The 21,770-nt window shown below is 34.9% G+C and overlaps 2 protein-coding genes across 2 annotated transcripts in view; one reads left to right on the plus strand and one right to left on the minus strand.

Moving 5' to 3' along the window:
- LOC108908470 overlaps positions 1-21,770 on the plus strand; it is a 462,859-nt gene that overhangs the window by 327,832 nt on the left and 113,257 nt on the right. The window lies entirely within an intron of this gene.
- On the minus strand, positions 9,260-11,337 carry LOC108908471. Its single transcript, XM_018712515.1, has 2 exons — positions 9,873-11,337; positions 9,260-9,778 (listed from the first exon to the last, which is right to left on the minus strand). The coding sequence occupies exon 1, from the start codon at positions 11,008-11,010 to the stop codon at positions 9,976-9,978; it is 1,035 nt and encodes a 344-aa protein (XP_018568031.1). The 5' UTR covers positions 11,011-11,337; the 3' UTR covers positions 9,260-9,778; positions 9,873-9,975.

Here is a 21,770-nt window from a genome sequence, read left to right on the forward strand (position 1 = left end):
GAGTATGGAGATGATTGCTTTTTTTTAATAAAAGTTGTATATTGGTTATAAAAGTTTTAATATGCGCTATACACATTATTCTAGATAAACAGTTTAATAAGCCCATTTCTTTCAGTGTTGTCACTCCACACATGCAAATTATGAAGTGTCCGCAGTGTATCAAGACAACTAAATGTATGTAAAACTAATGATCAAAAAACTTTAAAAAGCAACTTCTTCGGACATTTCATTTAACTCCTGCTTAAGAACTTGAAAATTTAGGTCCTAACGCACATTTACAATTTTGCCGCTGGTTGGTGAATGGCTTCACAGAAGATAAATAATTTGCTTCAAAAATTGTTTTGTACCGACGAATCTTGTTTTACAAGGAACGGAGTTGTAAATTTTCATAATTTGCATGTGTGGAATGATGAGAATTCTAAAGAAACACGACCGTAATGACATTACCTGATATACACAGCAATCAACATCTTGTTTTCATTGCCTACTGAACTCAAAAGTTTTAAATCCGTGACACTGCTACACAAACCGAAACATACAGACCTAAAAATAATACCATTTTTCTCTAGAATGGATTTCTGTAGGCGATTTTCTCAAGACAATTTTTTTTAAATAAAACGACCTTTTCAATGTTGCTGCGCGTTTTAAAAAAATACGACCACTGTAATAGTTTTGACCGCTAAAAGAGAGAGGTAACCGGAGAAAACTATCACCTAGTAGGTATATCGATTTGACTAAAGCTTTAAGAAATAATACACCATAATAATAGTCCAAATAAATGTGCCAAATTTTAACGCGATCTGTAAAAGGGTTATGAAGTTATTAATTAAATTAGTTTAATTTTTGACAACTTTGAAGACCTGTAAACCAAAAAGTTTTTATTTAACTTTTTTTTGGTAGATCGTATTTATTTATCGTCGTGAATATACAGTCAAACGTTGTCAGTGAAATTTGCGGCCACCCTATATATTGAACTCACAAAAAATAGAAAATTTTCAATTTTATATTACACTGTAAAACTATAGATTAAGATAATTCTTTTAACCACACTTACTGTATTCTTCCAAATTTTTATTGTAGCTCTGAATTTTTGGCGCATAGTTCAATCCAAAATTTCTATAAACGGTTTCAGAATTAAGAACGTGAAGAAATATACCGGCTTCACAAATTGCAGTCAAATATTTCTTGACTTTTGCATTACGTATTTCCATCTCATATCATTGTCAAACTAAGTATAACAGAAGAAACTAATACATTAGTTCTAATTAGAAATCAGGAAAGTCTTTCAAAACAACGACTTATAGTCATTTGATTGTTATGGGAAACGGTCTGGATATACTTTTTATTAAAATATAAATAAATAGTTCCTTTAATGACATTAAGTAGATTTCGACGCAATGTTATAAAAATTAAGTGTCCGTCGAGTGAGAGTGGAACACCTTGTACAATCAACACCTGGAACGGTAAGTGTCTGAAATTCATTCTCTAAACGTACAACATTTCTAAGTTCCCACGTATTAATTAAAGTGAAGATGATAATTATAAACTCCCTTTCGGGAAGTTAATGGTAAGCTCTTTTGCAAGTTGATATCGTTATTGATACTGGTCATAACGGGAGGTAAATAAATAAAGAAATAACCCCTCAGGTTACAAATTATTTGGTACTGGAACAAATACCTGTTAGCTTAGCTAATATCAGTTGCTAACAAATAAATGCAATTTGATCAAAAGTAGTGCCTTAAAATCTATTAAGTTGTTAAAAAAATAAATTAGTAGCTAAATGACAACTAATACGAATAATATATTACCAAAGATAAATTATATAGTTTTGAAATTTTTGTTGCCACTACCAATCGTGCATTGTTGGGTTTCCTAAACTCGGCGGCCACGTGACTTGTAAACATTTATGAATGTTTCATATTTAGTAAAACAATATCTGTATTAACTTCGGCAATGATTTTTGAATAGTACATTGTTTTTTATTACCTACTCTTAAGAAATGTCATTTCTAAACATAGAGTCTTCATTAATGATTACAACCCACGTAACCGCCGAGCTTAGGCAATCAACATTGCACGTTGGTACTGTCGACTAAAAATCTCTAGATTTGAGCATCATCAATATTAACGACTCATTTACAAAAGCCAATGACAAACTGTTGCGTTTACGCTCGAGATAATACGATCTCCGATTGCATGAATAACATGTCTTGAAAATTACACCAATCACAAGCTGGTGAAACAGAATTTGTGTTCTAACGTAACTTTAATCTTATTGCCTCATCAACTTTTAATTTTACTACAATTGAATTGACAACGCTAAAGAAATAAAATTATTGTTTCAAATAAAATAAAAAATTACTGATCACGTGGCTTGTAATTACTTCTGTACTTCTTGAAACAAAACGGGAAGGTTCACAGCTGCCAGAGATTTCCTCGAAACATGTGCCGTTTCATGAAGTGCAATTAATGTTGTTTATATCTTGTTCCAGTCATCTGCAAGAACATGTGAATTTTGCTCCTGAATATCAATCATAGAATCGTATAACTCATTATATTGGAGAGGCTTTACTAAACTAGATTACAAAAAAATCTAGAATAGTGTTAGTGTTAATTAGTGTTATTATTATTTTAATTTTATCTTAAAGTTTTCAGTCAGTTATCTCTCAGGTGTTTTTCAATAGCGTGTTGCAATTGAAACACTTCGATTCTTAAAGTCTAATATAATATAAAAATTGCTAATATTAAGAAGCTACACGTCAAAAAAATAATGTATTTATATAATTGGCATAGAAAAATAGTCCCATTCGATATTCCTTCATGTAACTTATTTACATATGCAAGTGGAACATTTAAAGTTAATTAAAATGGAAATTTCTATATATCTGTGATTTAAATTTTCTGGTAATTTGAATGAAATTTAGTTTTTTAGTTGTCAAAGACATAATTGAATAATTACTAATTTAAATACTCAGCCTCGAAATATGCGTATGATATGCTAATGATTTCATAATTAAAATCATGTATAATGAATGAATATTCTAAAGCGACATCATATTTCAAAGTTAAAAGCAGCCTGAAATAACGCTATGGTACTATAACCAGGAGATGTTTTACATAGACATATAGGACCAGTAGCGCCATCATCAAACGTAAAAAATATTTTTTGCAATATTATGCGTTCTCTGTATAACGAATTTTAATTTGTTATATTTGTTCAATTTGTATTTTGAAAATAATGAAAATAAAAGTAATTCTTAAAAACAACAATAAAATGATATACATACAGTAGTAAAAATACCATAAGTACCTATACAGGGTGTCAATGATGAGTTTAGCCAAATTTTAATGGCGTATTCTAGAGATGAAAATAATCAAGATTTACTGTATAAAAATTTTCGATAAGATGCTTCCAGGGTGTTAAAAGTTTCAAAAATTTATATTATTTTTCCTGTAACTTCACTGGAACGAAAGAATGAGTGATGAAATTTGGTGGACGAAATTTTTTTAGTAGACTATTTTTTCATGGATAACTTATTCCAAAATATACTCCAATGGCGTAGTTATTGGGCGAGTGAGGGACATCTTTTGAATGAAAATCGTACGCCACTGGATTTTTAAATAATTTTAAATGTTTTTAAAATGTACAATCAATTTGTGGCAATAAAGTATTCTTGTAAAGTATTCGTAAAATTTACTGGTCTTTAGATAATTGGAAAATCAAATAAGAAGATACTTAAGTATTTATATTACTATTTACATACCTACATAATAATAAATAAATAAATAATAAAAAATAAATAACAATACTAATAAACAAAAATAATATAAATATTTGAAACCTTTAACACTCTGTATCTCCGTAGGGAAGCTTCCTATCAAAATTTTTTATAGGGCAAACCTTGATTATTTTCATCAGTAGAATACGCCATTAAACTTATTATTTACACCCTGTATTTTATCTGAAAACCTTACATTATTATTTAATAAATGTATTGATGAGGGTAAGTGACCTGATTCATTGAAGATAACTAAAGTTATTTCTTTACATAAAAAAGGTGATCACGGTGACAATTTCAGACTCATATCCATAGTACTAAAGCATTCGATTGTGTTAATGTTAATATCTTGCTAAACAAATTAGAATATTAGATGTTTCAGAGGTAATACACTAAGTTTGCTATCATCATAGTTATCCCACAGACAACAATATGTTAACATGAATGAACATAAGTCAGGTCTACTCCCCATAAATAACGGAGTCCTCAACGCTCTGTTTTTGGTCTAATTTTGTTTCTCGTTTATATTAACGATTTGCCTGTTTCCATTGGTGAAAATTCATGTTTGCTAATGGTATGACACTGGTCAACCCATGTCCAAAATTGAGCAATGACTGTGTACTGACTGCTAGAAATTGGTTCTCATCAAATCTATTAAAATTAAACAATACTAAGACACATAATTCGTTATTTACTTCTGATAAACAAACAAAAAGCTAGTGCCAAATTACTTGGAATTTATTTTGATACTAATGTCGTCGCAAATTTTTTGTATGAAGTTTCTTCGACATTCTCTCTCAGAAGATACTTTAGAACAGTGTATTTTGTTCATAGCCATTTAACTGATGGGATAATATTGTGGGGTAATTCTAATTCAATTAATAGAATTTTTGTTTTACATAATTCAGCCTTCAGCCTTGTCAACACTTATTCAGTCTGCCTTATATACAGAGTGTCCCACTAAGGTTGGTGAGGTACGATATTAGGGACAGTATAGGCCCTAGAACTTCAGGAAAAAAAAATGATTAATAAATCAACCAACAGAAATCGCTGGAAATAGTTTTCAAGTTCGCAATTCAGCCGCAATCTACATACAAAAACATAGAGCTGAATTTTTCTCAGAAATGTTTCCTATATATTAAATAGTACAAATATGGATAGCCGGATTTATTGCGCATTACTTTTGTTATTGACATTTTATGCTATCTCTCGATAGAAAGGATAGGGAAAGCCCCTAACGTCTGATCAGAAAAATGCATTTTTTTAAGGATTGACTTTTCAAAAACTCATTGTGTTATACCGCGTTGGAAAGGTCTTTTTATGCTTTATCATCCGCGGTGAATGCGTAAAGCCATTTACCTCAATATCGTACCCTATAGATGGCATCATTTCAAAAGATTGCCGTTTTACGAATTTTATAAAAGAACTTACATAAACCTGCGCAAATGAGTGAGTCAATAACGATCTTGAAAATAATAACAAAAACAATAACAAACAGATATTCATATTATGTAACAAACTAACAATTAAATTTTAACAAAAGTGAAGATGTTTATAATTGCTCGAAATGAATACCATTTTCAATACAGGAATTTAACATTCGATGCGTGCTTAGGTAGGTTCTTTTATAAACGCATTTTGTTTCGGTACTTAAATGTCTTTTCATTAGTGTCGTATTCCTCAATTCATTATCATTATTTATTTTTTACTCACTAATTTGCGAAAAACTTGATAACAAAAAAAGATATCGAACCCTTTTCGGCGTCAAAATGTTTATGCTCTTCAAACTAACGTATAAAAAGTTTTATCCTGCTATTTCACTTTTTTAAAAAATCGTGTAACAACCTAAAATTGGATAAATAAACAACACTTTTGTTATAAATTTCAAACTTATACTATAATCATCAATTTTTTGTGCTGAATTTTGTGCTCATTTATGTAAAGAAAACTGTAGCATTACATTTAAAATTTGTGGGATAAATACATAAAACGGCAAAATAACGCCATTTACAGGTTTCCATATTGAAGTAAATGACATGACGCATTCAACACGAGAATGAAAAGACCTTTCCAACAAGGTATAACACTGCGGGCTTTTGATGAGCCAATCCTTAAAAAAATACATTATTCTGATCAGACGTTAGGGGCTTTCCCCATCCTTTCTAGCGAAAGATAGAATAAAATGTCAGTAACAAAAGTTATGCGCAATGAATTCGGCTCTCCATATTTGTACTATTTAATATACCTGAATAGGAAATATTTCTGAAAAAAATTCAACTTTATGATTTGGTATGTAAATTGCGCCCTCCAGCGGCCGAGCTACGAACTTGAAAACTATTTCCTGTGATTTCTCTTGGTCGATTTATTAATCAAAATGTTTTTGCTGAAGCTCTAGGGCCTATACTTTCTCTAATATTGTACCTCACCGACCTTAGTGGGACACCCTGTATATACCTATTTTTGAAACGCTATTGCAAATATAAGTTTCCTAAACATTCTGATATTCACTAGTATCATCATCATCTTCATCATCTAGTGGTTGGTCCTTTAAAAGTCCCATAGCACTGCGGCCTAATTAGGCCTATTGTGCGTCCCACTACTAGTCCTATTCAGCAAGTAGATTTGTCCTTTTTACAAAGTCCAAAAGCTTCCTTGCTGACACTTCTCTCAGCTCCTTGGGTTCCAAATAGGGTCTCCCAAGGAGCGCCATTCTGCTACGTGCAAATCCCGGGCACTCGCCCAGGATATGCAGAGAAGTTTCATCCGCCGATTCACATCCTCGGCAGACCGGACTGTCTACAAGCTTTAGTCTATGTAGATGTTTCTTAAAGTGACAGTGTCCCGTTATGAGTCCTGTCACTCTCCTGAGCCGGATTCTGTTCAAGCTCAGTAACTCAATCGCTCTTCCATTCGAAGGATACTCCATAAGCTCCTTGGAATGGCTATGTCCTGGCCTTGAAGTCCAGTATTTCCTATGTTCTGTCTCCGTCCATTTGCCCACAGCTCGCCTGACCACACTGGGAGATGTGCCACAGAAGGGCTCCGGGCCAATGAACACTGTTTCGGATCCCTTCCTCGCAAGTTCATCCGCTTTCTCATTTCCACAAATGCCTTTGTGCCCTGGCACCCAACACAGTCTGACTGTATTGTTGGTGGCCAGTTCAGTTAGCATTTGTAAACAGTCCCACACCAGTTTTGAACTTACCTTGTGTGCGGCTAAAGCTTTAATTGCAGCTTGACTATCAGAGAATATATATATGAGTTTACGTCTATAACCTCTACGTACATTCTCTGCCAGACACGCCATTATTGCGAAGATTTCTGCTTGGAATACAGTAGGGAACTCCCCCAGACTGTAGCTTGCACTTCATCTGGGTCTGAGTCCATATATTCCTGCACCCGTCCCTCTGGTCATTTTGGAGCCATCTGTAAACCATACTAGGCTCCACCTTTCCAGGGTATTAAACCTTTCCTCCCACTGGCTTTGATCCTCTATTCGAGTCTCAAATGGCTTGTGGAAGTGAAACTTTGGAACCATCTTGTCGGATACCATCTCAAGAATTGGTTCCGACATAGATGTATCTTTGATCCTGGAGTGGGAACCACCCCTCCAGTCATTATTATTCCTGAGTCGATATGCTGCTAACCGCGCTTCTCTCTCCACCACTATATGCAGCGGTGGCAGATTTAGCATGACTTCTAGTGCAGCTGTCGGGGTCGATGCCATCGCCCCCGTTATACCTAAACAGGCCAATCTCTGAATTCTATTCAGTTTTTCCTTCGCTGTGGTCTGTTGTGTTTTCTGCCACCATACCACCGCGCCGTAAAGAATCCTGGGTCTTACTATCGACGTATACAACCAGTGTAACATCTTTGGTTTCAGTCCCCAGGTTTTCCCAATAAGGCGGCGGCATACACACAGTGTCTGCTTCGCCTTACTCACCACTTTTTCCAAGTGCGCATTCCAGGTAAGCTTATTATCCAGTATCACTCCTAGATATTTTACTTCCCTGGAAAATGTAATGCCCCTCTCCCCTATTATAGGTTCAGAGAGTCCAGTTAAATTTCTTCTCCTAGTGAAGGGTACTACGACCGTTTTGTCAGGGTTTACTGACAGTGCCTGCCCCTTACACCAGTCATCTATCCATTTCAAAGCCTCTTTCATGAGTTCTGAAACGATAATATTATGTTTCCCGACTATGAGAACGACCAAGTCATCCGCATAGCCTTGTGTATAAAACCCCTTTCGATTAAGGCCCTCCAGTGCGCCGTCCACCACTAATCCCCATAACAAGGGAGACAGTACGCCTCCCTGGGGGCAGCCCCGGCCTACCTTACACCTGGATGTCTCTCCCGAAAGGGTAGCTGTTACTGTCCGGTTTCTCAACATGGTATCTATCCAACGACACAAAGTGTCTTCAAGGCCCCTGTTGCGAACTGCCGAATTAATAGATTCGAAAGGTGTATTGTCAAATACCCCTTCAATATCTAAAAAAGCTGCCAAAGCTAGATCTTTGTCGTCCATTGCCCTCTCTATCCTAGAGACTAGGCTATGAAGGGCTGTGTCGACTGATCTGCCTGCCTGATAGGCATATTGGTACCTGTGCAGAGGATTTGCCCTCAATACCCCGTCCCTTATATGCCTGTCAACTATTCTCTCCAACGTTTTCAGGAGGAAAGATGTTAAACTTATCGGGCGATATGCCTTTGCCTGGGCATACGATGGACGCCCTGGTTTAGGAATAAACGCCACGTTCGTCGATCTCCATGCCAGCGGTATATAACCAAGTGCAATGCTGGCTCTGAAGACGTGAATTAAGACCGGAGCTAGACAGTCCACCCCCTGCTGTAGCAGTACAGGTAGGATTCCATCGGCTCCTGGTGATTTAAATGGGTCAAAAGAACTTATTGCCCATCTTATTCGTGACTGACTCACCACCGTCTTGGCAACCTCCCAGTTCTGTCGAGACCCGGTCGTTACCCTCTGCTGGTGATTCCAGTCATATTCATCTCCATGTTTTAATAACCTGGAGCCTGGAAAGTGAGTATTTAGAAGTAATTCCAATGTCTCCCTTCCAGTTTTGGTATATTCCCCACTCGGTGCTTTGAGAGACCCGAGTTTTGTATGTCCGTTCTTAGAGAGAAGTCTCTGGAGTTTAGCACACTGTGGGACACTATCAATATCCTCACAGAACTTCCTCCATGAGTCTCTCTTCGCTTTTCTAATTTCTTTATTATACTCAGTGAGGGTTGCTCTATAAGTCTCCCACTCTCCTGTCCGCTTTGCTCTATTAAATAGTTTTCTTGTCTGTCCCCTCAACTGCGTGAGTTCCTTGCTCCACCAGGGTACGGTGTGCTTATCGGACCTCACTTTGATAGGACAGCTGTATTCATATGATCTTGTGACGGCGTTTTGGAGTTCCTCCACGGCCCTCTCAAGATCATATGTGTTACTTAGTTTTGTACAGATTTCCCTAGTCCTGGCCTGTAACTCCGTTCTATAGGAGTCCCAGTCAGTTCTTTTTGGGTCTCTGTAGGTTCTTACTTGCGGATTATAATCCGTTATAATTTCAAAGTGGATATGTCTATGATCCGACATTGACGGCTCATTCGACACATGCCACCTCGCAATATTATTACATATCGGTCCCGATCCCACTGTTATATCGATGACTTCACTTCTGTTTTTTATAACAAAGGTGGGCTCGTTCCCGACATTCAAAATCTCTAGATTATAACTAAAAAGAAAATCTAGTAAAGACTCACCTCGATCGTTGACATCGCTGCTTCCCCACACCGTATGGTGTGAGTTAGCATCACATCCCACGATGAGTTGTTTCTTCTCCTTCTCGCACCAGGCCACCAGGTCCCTCAGTTCCCTGGTTGGAGGAGATTCTTTCTTATCGTAAGGGAGGTACGCTGAGCAAACTACCAGTTGTCTCTGCGTTCCCTCCGATACATAAGTCACTTCGGCCGCCACCAGGTCATCCGTGCAGAACCCTGGAAGAGGAAAAATATTAATACTACTCTTGTAATAAATACAAGCTCTAGGTCTAGTTTGGTGGCCACAATACAGTAAGCCACCATTACTTACCTGCAATCCTCTGATCCGGGATCCATGTACCCAAGGCTCCTGGATCAAAGCTAAATCCGCATTTACGCGCGCCACACTGGCACAGAGAGCAGCAGATGCCGCTCTACTGTGCTGAATGTTCGCTTGTATTACCTGGAATTTGACCAGATAATACAGATTTTGGTCCCTCCTGATCTTCATCAGAAGGTCCCAAATCTACCCTGCCCTTCTCCAGGTTCCTAAAAAGGACCCTGGTGAAGTTCAGAAATGGTCTGAAGCCCTCCTTCTGAAGTACCTTCACACTCATCTCATCTACTGAGAGGACTAGGGTCTGGCCCTTCACCTCAACCTTGCGGTTGATTAGCCTCCAGGCCCCCGTCCTCAATTCCCCGTTCTGGTTTTCCAGACGGCGCATGATGGTTTCCGGTTCATCAGGATGACCCGGAATCCACACGATGAACTTAGTGAACTTAGGTAGGTCCCTAGGCTCAACAGCGCTGAGTCTAGCCCCCTCCCAAGGCACCAAGCTCGCCGTGGTCATCTTCAGCCATTGCAGGCTCTCCTCGTTGAAGGCGGTGATCGCTAGCGTTCCCCCCCTTCGACGACACTCCAGGAAGCGCGGTCGTGTACCCTCGCCCGCGATCCCATCAATGGCCCCCAGAAGCGCCGACTGGACAAGTCCCATCTGGTCCTCATCCATTCGGACCTCCGGGTATCCATGGGGGACCACCACTGCTTGGATCCCCGACAGCGCCTCCCCGTAAGTCTTGCCACGCTGTCCCGTGGCCTTAGGCCTCTTGGAAACAGGCCGGTCGGAAATCGGCTCACTACCGTCCGACCGTCCACGTTTCTTCCCGAGTCCACTTGGCCCCGGTTCAGCAGCCTGCGGAGTTAGAGTGGTACTTGAGCCAGGTTCCGTCACCGGCCCCTGTCCTTTTCCCGCCTCTGCCTTCCGCAGTTTTTTAAGTTTGCGCTTTTGCGCACCAGACAATTTCTTCCTACCTTCCAGGTTCAGTCTGTCGACTCCCCTAGAGATAGTAGTCACTGGTGTTTGCTTCCCAGTGGCTGTTTTATTTTCCGCCTGGTCAGCAATTACTGCTTCCCCGGCGGATGTTGACGGCCCCCTTTCGGGTTCCCGTTTTTTTGATTTATGGTCCATAAAGGTCCCACGAGTCTGGAGGAAATAAAAGTCACCGCCAGGTAGTGCCCCATGCCTGACGGAAGGCTAAATACGATGGGGTGCGCCAGGTTCCCCAAAGAGATCGTTTGCGATGCGACATTTTTACCTACCCCCGCACCATTCAGCCCTCGGCACGATGCGTTTCCACCTTGGCTTGGGTAGCTGAGCTGTTTCTTAGTTTTCACTACTCTCCCTCGACCTTCCCGGCTTGGGTGACCCTGCCAGGAGTATAAAACTCCCGCCGGTTTAGCTCTTGGGTTCACTGTAGCTACTTAAGCCCCTCCACCAGCGACAAGGTCATACAGCTCCCAGGAGGGGCTGATATTCACTAGTATAATACCAGGAATAATGATGATTTTTTTGCGGACTTTTCCAGAAATTGTATCACTCAAAATAATAAATTGAATATTTCATTATATAACGTCATTTTAGGGGTTTTAACGTGGATGTAGATAAATTAAGTTTTAACGTGTTCCATAAATTGTGTACTTTTTATTGATTAACTGTTTTCATAGTGTTAGAGACTTTTTAGAAATTAATGCGTACTTTGTACGTAGAAACGGTCAATAAATACTTATTTACTTACTTACTTACTAAAATTGGTAAGATTTTTATTTCAGGGTAGTTTATTAAATTAGTAATACGTTACAGAAAATTTTATAGAAAACCTGACAAAAAAAAATGGAATACAAAGTCAAAAGAATGCATTTACAGTATCCTACATTGTGACTGTAATAAAAGTTGTGTTGACAAAATTTTTCAATTTAAAATAGGAGAAAGACTATATTAGAAAAGGAGAATTTAATAAATCAAAAATTTGCGAACGGGCAAGGAAAAATATTGATGTTCAACGCAATAACAAGAACAAGAAAACTAAAACACACTGAGTTTATTTTGCTGAACGGTGATTAATCTGTTTTAAATCATTGATAAATTTTGATAGATAATTGTTATGTCCTCATCGACAATTTCTATTTTGGTTGTGTGTCCAAAATCTCATTATTTTTTAAAATAAATAATATTTCTAGAATGTTCTAGCGTGGGACTTAAATATTTAATAATTATTTCATTAAGTTGCCATCTTGTTATTATATGTTTACCTAATTTGTTGACTCATCCACATCAAAAATACCTGCAAATAAATAAATATGTATAATTTTTAATAGCATAATAAGTAAATTAAACTTAAGCGAAATAATAAAGAACACTCAAAAATATGCATGAATGTATTATTAATATTGCATATAATTATAATTTCGTCTTACTTATATCCCCTAGAATACTTAACTTCAGGTCTTATGTAAATTTAACAAAATTTACATTCCGCACCCATTTCAGCGGACATCTTAGGTTAGTACATTCCATCAGATAGCCATAATTTAACTGTTCCTATCTCAACCAACAAACTCTGGAGCATGCAGCTGCGAATAGCAGGGGAGGAATAACATCTTAATGATTAAATATGAACTCTCTTGAAGTTCCACGACCTCCGCAGCCAGAAAATAAATATGCAGCCTTAGCTTCCATCATCTTTCTCACTTAATTTAGAAAATCAGAGTAACTCATAAAAGGAAATTATGAAATTTAGAGCACAACGAAATTAGTTCAAATGAGATTCAAATAAATTTAAATTACTTTTTAAAACAACATATTGCATTGAGTATGGTTTACAGTTTCATTATATGTAGATAATACCAGCGCATTCGCCATAATTCAAAATATGAAATTTCATCAAAATGTATCTAAAACTTAAACATTTCTATATTTAAATTGTTTCCATCAATTTTTTTTCGTAAGTGGGATGTTTAATCGACAAATTAGAACACATTCATCTACGTAATAAAATAATCTCGAACGAGATCGGATATGCTCCTTGACATCAAATATCTGTTTGCTATGAAAATAGCTTCATAAGCAAGCTAGTCCTAATTAACATTATATCGAAGACCTATACAAAATGACTCTTACTCTAACCACATCTGTGGATGGTCTCCTTAATAGCTAGATTATTCATCTCTTATCTAGATCCACTATGACCAGTTAGTCTCATCAATATCCTAATCGATCAATAGTTTAAATAGTTAATAAGTTTGGTAACTTTTTTATGTAAAACTTAAGTAGTTTGTATAAACTTTTCAAATTGAATAAAATGCTTTGGTTCGAGTGCGGGTGTGAACGATAACGCAGAGGGAGGCTAGCCCAGTCCACAGTAAGGAGCGTGGGGGGAGGTAATAGACTCATCCAATGCAGACGTTAGTTATAGATTCTGCAGACTGTGACTATTATAATATGGAGAACTCTAAGTATACAGGGTGTCCGTTAAAGAATGGGCTTAATTTTACCACGAAAATGCGACGAATGTTTATGGGGAAAGGTCATATACAATGTTACTGATAACCTTTTAGTTTTCAAGATACAGGGTGCTGAAGTTGAAAAAATAAATAACATTTTCTTTAATATAATTCAACCACTTCGACCTAATTTCGTGAAATTTCGTATCTGGGATTTATTGAGATGATAAATTCAAATTTATCGACGATTTCGTTGTATCTTCTAAAATGCGCCACAAGCGACCATTAGGACGCATATAAACTGCCAAAACTTTTTTGTGTATTTCACTTTGGACAGGAACCCCCAACTTTTCTGCTTGAGGTGAGTTTAATTTTGTAATTTCCAAGATAATCTCATTTAGTCCGATAAATAGAAATGGACATTACACATTTTACAAATAGTCTTCGCTATTTACTAGATATTGTGGGTGTTATTCAATGCAAGTCGTGACCAAAGTTCGCAGACTAGTTGTTTCCTATAACATAATTCTTGAGAAAATATGTGACTTCATTTTAGGAACGAAATGAATAAAATGGAAACACCCATTTACACGAAATTGTTTATATTTGAGCAGCGGTACATGTAATATTAAAAGGAAAAAATGTAACTTTTTAGTTTTTTATAGAGGCATTGAAATTTCTCAATTTTTTCTGAGTATTACGGACAGCATGCAAAATTATCAATAATTTGAATGATATTAATTTATAGCCTCGTTTAAAATTGTAAAAATAATAACAGCTTGAAATTAGAATTTTCAAATCGAATAAATTAGAATTTATACTTAAAGTAACAACTGTAGAATGTTGATTTTTGTGAAATTTTTGAATAAATTTAACAATTAATATATCAAATTTCGAAAATCTATACTATCTTCAATTGAGTTAAATTTTTACATATATTGCATATAGAATTATAATAATTATACATAAAGATACACTTTTCGGTGCCATCCGTCATATATGAGAGAATCCATGTCTCATAGCATAATATTTATTTGTAAAAACTATTGTCTCATGGCTATGATAAAATATTGAGTGCATTTGAAGATAAATTTTCTACTTCGTACCTCTTTTTTTCAATTTTTTGTTCATCTTAAAGCACTTAAACTAAATTTCGAAAGAATACGGGGTTCGGAGTTCGAATTTACATTTAATAGTGTCTATATATCACAAAAGATATATTCTACATATTTTGGTTTCTGTTTATCGCAGCTCCAGCATATTACATTATTCGAATTACTTCTTGCTCATCTCTATCGTCTGGTTGCATTCGTGTGTAACATAAAGGAATCATACAGCTGTCTTCTATCAGCCCAATACGCTATATCAAAACTAGTGCTTCAAATCAATTTGCCTCTGGTAAATGGAAATGTTTGCGTGAACTGATAGTTGACAGTCTGGCGCCGCATAGTTTGGAATTTCACATTTAATTTGCAAATATCCGAAATTGCGCTTTGTATGGAAATCTTCATATCGCATAATTCGATTTATCCAACTACAGAAATTGGTAATAAATTTAAATATATCATTGGCAACACCGAACTGAATTGAAATGTTTAACTAGCATGGACTGTTAAAATGGTAGTAAAATCGATTTTCTCATTTCAGTAGCAGTTTACGACTAATTTTATGTAGCGCGTGGAAATTTGAAATTCTAGAAATCTAGAAAAACAAAAAGAAAATAAAAAACAATCGATATTTCTATCATTTTACTCGAGAATATACATAAAACTCACTCAAAAATAAAATTTGCATCCCAAAATGACGAAAACATGTTTTTCTTTTTCAGTTACGCTTCATAAGTGTTTAGGCAAGTTTAAGCGGCATTCCTTATATATATACGTCACAGATTTGATTTTATTCACGTAATATGAAAAAAAGAATTGTTTTAATGTCTTCATATGTTCAGAAAATATTTTGACTCTTTATAGTGTCACTCTCTGTATTTATTACATACAAAATTTCTGGTCGTAATACTGAACACTTAATAGATATATTTTTAATATAAAGTGCCACTCAAACCTTAATTTTCAGTTCTCCTAAATTATTTGAGATGCAAATATTTCCGTGAATATTTAATATTTTAAAAGTAAAAAGCGGGGCTGCTATTCTAATCTAAAATAAGGCGCTTCAATCATTTTGAACTGTCTCATCATCGGAAACTTTTTCAAGCCAAAATAATAAGGAATTATAGCATGCTAATGAGATATATTGATTTATGTAATTCTACTTTTTCGGAGATGTTTCTTCCAACATAGATTTATTACAAATAATACACACGCGATATACTGCAGACCGACTGTTTAAATCGAAATAGTCAATTCATATACATATATTATAATTTTTTTGAACTTAACTTGCTGCTACAAACTTTGGAGATTATCGGTTGAATATAAAATGTAACCATTTATTTATTTACCTACGCCTAGCAGTATTACAAATATATGCTCAATACTATGTAGATTATAATATGGGAAGAGTCATTTAAATTTTGATCAGTTTATTTTTTACTACTTTTCTAATTAGTGACACTGTGGGAAACAACTACTCTAGGGATTAGCATTAAATTGCATCCGAACTATCTAATAAACAAATAAATTATTTGTTTATGAGTAGAACCATCAGATATACAGGGTGTCCCACTAAGATCGGCGAGATACGATATTAGAGAAAGTATAGACCTTAGAGCTTCGGGAAAATAATTCTGATTAATAAATATTTATGAAGACTGAATATAGGTGGCTTTCTTTCATTGAAATTCCATATGAACCATCATTTTCAATAATCTCTTTAAGTATCAAATGGTGACCTTTTTGCAATATAAATACTAACTATACTTAAGTTCAACATTTATAATGTATTGTAGCTTCTTATATAACTTCAGGCGTGTTGAATTGACAGACTGACAGCAACAACAGTTCGCTTACACTAAAATCAAATTCAAAATTCGTCGTTAAAACAGTCGTTATACTTGGATATTGAGATTACTTGTAACATCAAAGGAAGTAGGTATTGAGTGTATATCTGTACCGCCTCTTCTGTATTGTTCAATACAAAATACCTATAAAGATATTGTGGATACACCTGCTTCAAAAAAGGTCGACAGCAGATTGGAGCCAAGGACCAGGTACTTCTGCGAGGGACACCACACCAAGGGGGACTCTCCAGCGAACGCTCGTCCCGACAACACGCCTTTTTCACAAACTTATTTTTCAAAAATTTATTTCTACCGTTGAGAGAGCGTTTTATTTTGCTGTACAGCGAAAGCAACCCTCAATATTTATTAAAAAATGTAAATAAAAAGTTCCCCAACGCCAAAATCGAAGTAAAAGACTGCAAGGAATTTAATTACCTAATAATTTGTCAATGTCACCTTCCAATTAATATACTCGACGTAGGTATAGCCTTCAATACAAAAAGGTATTTCAACAAATAAATTATACAAATACTTCAATCACAGGTGCAGTTAGTTACATTTTATTACATATTAGCAATTATTATTTATGTTCCATTTCTAATAAATAAACATTTTAGTATGACGTTACAAATTCAATACCCGATAGATTCAATACATTATTATGAATAAATACCCTCAGAACAGTAAACAAAACTAAATGAAAACAATATTTTTATTGCAATAATTTCACGTGGCAAATACACGAGCACATGACAATTCCTAATGGAAGAATAACTGTAATTGACATTTTATTAAAACGACGTGGTCAATTCGTTCCACTGAAATGAATAGCGGATATTTATTTAATATTACTGGAATTGAAAATTTATTTCCAGTACATGTCGCAATGGATCGAATAGATTGTTTTTGCATGGTCCGATTAAACATGCAATTGAGATATTAAAAAGCCAGGTATTTTCCAGCGAGGAACAGAAAACAAAGTGTATGCAGGATATTTCAATAGAACTCAGCAAGTTGTTGTTAATAAGCTTGTAATATTATTATTTATTTAATATTTTCTGCGATAATACATATTTTTTTATTAAAATGAAAAAATTCCCAAGTTAAAATGGGTATAAAAATTGTTATAAAATTACAATACATAACATCATAACGCTACTTTTGCAAAAAAGATTGAATTACATACTCACATACAAACATTCATTAGAAAGTTTAATTGCGTTTATTTTTTTAATGAATGGTCCTACTTTGTATTTTAGAAAACCCTTGATGATGGTTGTTTATCCGAAAAGTAATAATGCCGCCACATATGACGCTAATGAACGCAGAGTTAAAAAATCTTTAAAAAATGTGTATTTTAAGAGATGTCATTAAATATGTAAATTAAAGATAATCTTGTATGCATGAAAATAATTATTCTGAATCAAGGATATGTACATTTATTTGGTGTATCCCTTTAAATATATAACTTTAAATTAATAAAATAGTTCTTCAATTAACATTATTTAATTAAAAATTTCAAGAGGTGTTTTATTAACAGTTATTGTAAAAGTAAATAAAACTTTAAATTATGACAGTTTAACAATAATCGTATGTGTATTAAACAATTAAATGAGAAATAAAATGGAAACGTATACTTTAAGCAGCTATCTTATTTCCTACTAACAAGAGAAATTTCATTTTCGTCATAACTACTTCCTATGTCTTAATAAATAAAGTATTATGTGAGTGTCTGAAAACTCGAAAAAATTCTACATATTCCTCGAGCCCAAATATGATGGTCTAATCCAAGTTGTCTTGATAGTTTCTGAGATACAGAGTTTTGAAATTACAATTTTATTTTAGATCTTCTTCAATAACTTCGTTAGTAATTGTAGTAAATATTTAAAACTTCGTATAGGGGAGTTTTCTGGCATAATAAACTGAAATCTGGTCTCAAATTTGCTGTAAATTATTAGAGGGCGCCACCCACAGTACTTATGCATTTAAATTGTTATCAATTTTTGTGCCCTGGTAAATGTCGTTTTGAGCAACCGTTTTTTTTTTTTTGGATATTTGTATAGAGGTTTCATTTTGTAAGCTCTTTCCTTTCCACTTTATCCAGGTTTAGAATTGGCCCAAACTGGTTCTAAAACTTTGGAGCGTATTTAATAGACATCGAGGTAACAACAATAAAAAATTTTAAATATCAATATGTCAACAGCGACTGGTGTGTAGAGGCCAACGAACCAACAATAAAAATTTAAAAAAATGTGATGATAAGAAATAGAAGAACTGGAATAAGTTAATTCAATTTACCTAAACTAGATGTTCAAAATGACCTCCGTTTTCTTGGACACAAAGTTTAATTCACTGAAGAAAATTAAACTGAACTCTTTTCATGATTTCTGCGTCCGTCCTTAAAATATTCATCATTCACATTTTGTATTCGTCCCTACATCCCTTCATCGGTGTTTAAAGATGTAGCGTATACAATGGATTTAAACATTTCTCACTGATATGTAAGATATTTCAGAAATTTAGTTTTTAATGAAAGTTAAATAAAGAAATTCGGCAAAAAATTTTGCACCTGAAATATTTAAAGTCACTTTCCCATACACCAGGTGAATGACTAAAGGAAGATCGTTCAATAAATCTGGTATTTCAAATAATGTATCTGAAATACCCTTAGACACGTTACCAGATTTGTTGGACGATATTTCTTTAACTATTTACCGCAATAAGTGGTTCATACACCACGGTCCAGCCCCCACATTTTACTTTGAATGTCCGTAACTATTTGATTTAGTATTCTCTAAATAGATGAATGGGTAGAGGAAATTAAGTTACTGAGGGTTGGCCACCACGCTAACCGGATCTAAAACCGTCGGACTTTTTTCTACAGAAAACTTTAAAATTTTAATACACTCTACATTTGTAAACATCAAGGAAGAGTTGTTGAGTACAAAATGCTGCACATATTTTAAGGACGGATGATGAGACCATGAGAAAAGTTCAATTCGACTTTCCTCAATGAATTAACCTTTGTGTCCAAGAAAACGGGGGTCATTTTGAACGTCTACTTTAAGTAAATTGAATTAACTTACTTCAGTTCTTCCTTTCCATCTCATATTCACATTTTTTTTTGTAATTTTTATTGTCCTTAGCTCGTTGGCTTCTACATACTCGTACTTGTCATTGTTGACCCCTTCTGGATAAAAATATAATTGATGAAGTCATTAGTCGTTTCTGTCAAATCCCAAAGATAATACTTTCAATTGAAAATGGAGCTTACCTAATCTCATTTAACACTACGTGTCCCAAATTTTATTTGCACCCTCATAGTAGGTTCATACTATCGTATTTGAACCACCCTCTATACTGATAAAGGTGTGGGTATAATCGGATATATTTTTATATAAAAAAGTTATTCCAACTGAAGCAATCTCTCAAATTAGACAAAAATTCACAACAAATTAAATTCCGAAAATAAACAATGCCATTTTAAAAAGGCTTTTAAATTTTACTGAAAAAGATTAGTATATAAAAAAGAGGAAGTAGATCCCCTTGTGTCTTATTTAAAGCTGTTCATTAAGATAAAAGCTTTTTGCTTAGAATTCCATCTTCTATCTGCTGTCCAATTTATACAGTACCCCACTTTCCTCAATATGATGACCAAATTTTGAGTTTTTTAGTCTACAAAATGGAGAGCACTGGAAAACTAAATAAAATTCATATTAAATATTCAACATTCTAATACCTACCTCTATATTTAACAACTTGCTGCTTTGTCTCACTAAACTTCTGGATAGATTAGGATTTAATTAAGTATTTTGTAATCAATAATAGTACGGACTAGACAGGAGATTGCAATTGCTACTCTCGATAATGAATGCGAAATAAAACAAGACAACGCCGTAAGGCAATAACTGCCGAAATTAGCAAGGGCAATCCTTCAATTGCCGGCAAGTTGCCGAATCCCCCGAGGAAATATCACTCTCAAGTAATTAAACAGGGCGAAGTGAGAATCTGTTACCGCAAATCTTACGAGCTAATGAGACCACTTTGCCTTAGAGCGGCACCTTCCCCGGCAGATTGATAAACACTGTAATTGCCTTTGTTTTCTGCTAATTCGTACTGTCTCCAGCAAGTAAATGATTTGCGGGAATCGGCATTCCAAGGAATTATCAAAAATTAGTTAGTAGCTACTTTTCCTTGTAGTTACTAATTATGTCTTCACATACCTAAACCACTTTTAGGTACTTTACTTTCAAAGCAGTGGCGTGCGGTAATATTTTAAGCCAGGGAAGTAACTTCAAAAAACTTATTTATAATCTATATTTTAGTCCTTTTTGACAAATTCATTAATTATGTACAATTTTTTAATAAGCTTGAAACAGATTTCTTCATAGTATATGTTAACTACATTTGCAATAGGCAAGTTGACTTCATTTATAAACAGTGGATTTGATGAGGATAAGTATATGTGTTGGATGTTTGTTGACCTCACTAAAGTTATCGATTGCATCCGTCACAATATAAATATTGACGAATTACAATTTTGTGATTGATCTCCCGAAAGCACATAACTTATTCTGTCGTATCTCTGTCATAGACAACAATACGTGCTTCATAATACGAAATAAAAAATTTTAAATTTGAATTATGGAGTACCTCAAGGTTATGTTCTGGGACCGCTGATCCAGAAAAATTTGTAGGAATATATTTGGATCCGAAGTTGCAATGATATAGACACGCCCAGTACCTCTGACATCTATTTAATCCCCAATTTATTTAACACGGTATCTCAACAGACGTTAATTACGTTAATAAAAAATGATCTGACAAAAAATTGAAAGAATTTCTTTTCTAAAGAAAGAAATAAAATTTTATAGCACCTATTTTATGTCAGCAAGTTCAACTGCTTTTGCCGTTATAGTTATTACATATTAATTAATAAAACTAATTCGTGATTTTAATTAATAAAATAATTTGACATACTTACCTGATGTTACAACAACTGTTCAAAATTTCGTCCACCAACGTGTAAACACATTTGAGTCCGTCTTACCCAGTTTCTAAGAACTAACAGATGCCTTGCTGTTTTGCTTCACTATAGCACAAATGCTTCACCATAACATAAATGTTGTCTTGCTTCACCATAAATTAAAACGATATCCATCAACTCGAGTTCCTATACACGTAAGCCATTTTTGACGGTTGAAAAACTAATGTAAACACTATCGCAAAACGTTAACACTAAAATCGGATTTCAGTATTAGGAATCCCCTGGGGCCACGGGAGAGAGAGTGCGCACAACGCAAATGACGCTCGAAACTACAGTAGCCCAGCGATGTAAAGATTAAAAATACTAGAACTTCAATAATTTTTTCCTCGGAAACTATAAGGATTTTACATCATCTTCATTTTTCTTGACGCCTCTATTCCCAACTTTTTTGGATAAGTTGTGAACCACCCTGTACAGTATTTAGAAATATATTCACTAAAATAAT

Source organism: Anoplophora glabripennis, unplaced genomic scaffold (assembly GCF_000390285.2).
Source record: "Anoplophora glabripennis isolate ALB-LARVAE unplaced genomic scaffold, Agla_2.0 scaffold240, whole genome shotgun sequence".
In the NCBI taxonomy this organism is placed as follows: domain Eukaryota; kingdom Metazoa; phylum Arthropoda; class Insecta; order Coleoptera; family Cerambycidae; genus Anoplophora; species Anoplophora glabripennis.

Bases quoted from the DNA above. Each gene is read 5' to 3' on its own strand.
- LOC108908471 (XM_018712515.1), bottom strand. From the start codon at position 11,010: ATGGACCATAAATCAAAAAAACGGGAACCCGAAAGGGGGCCGTCAACA.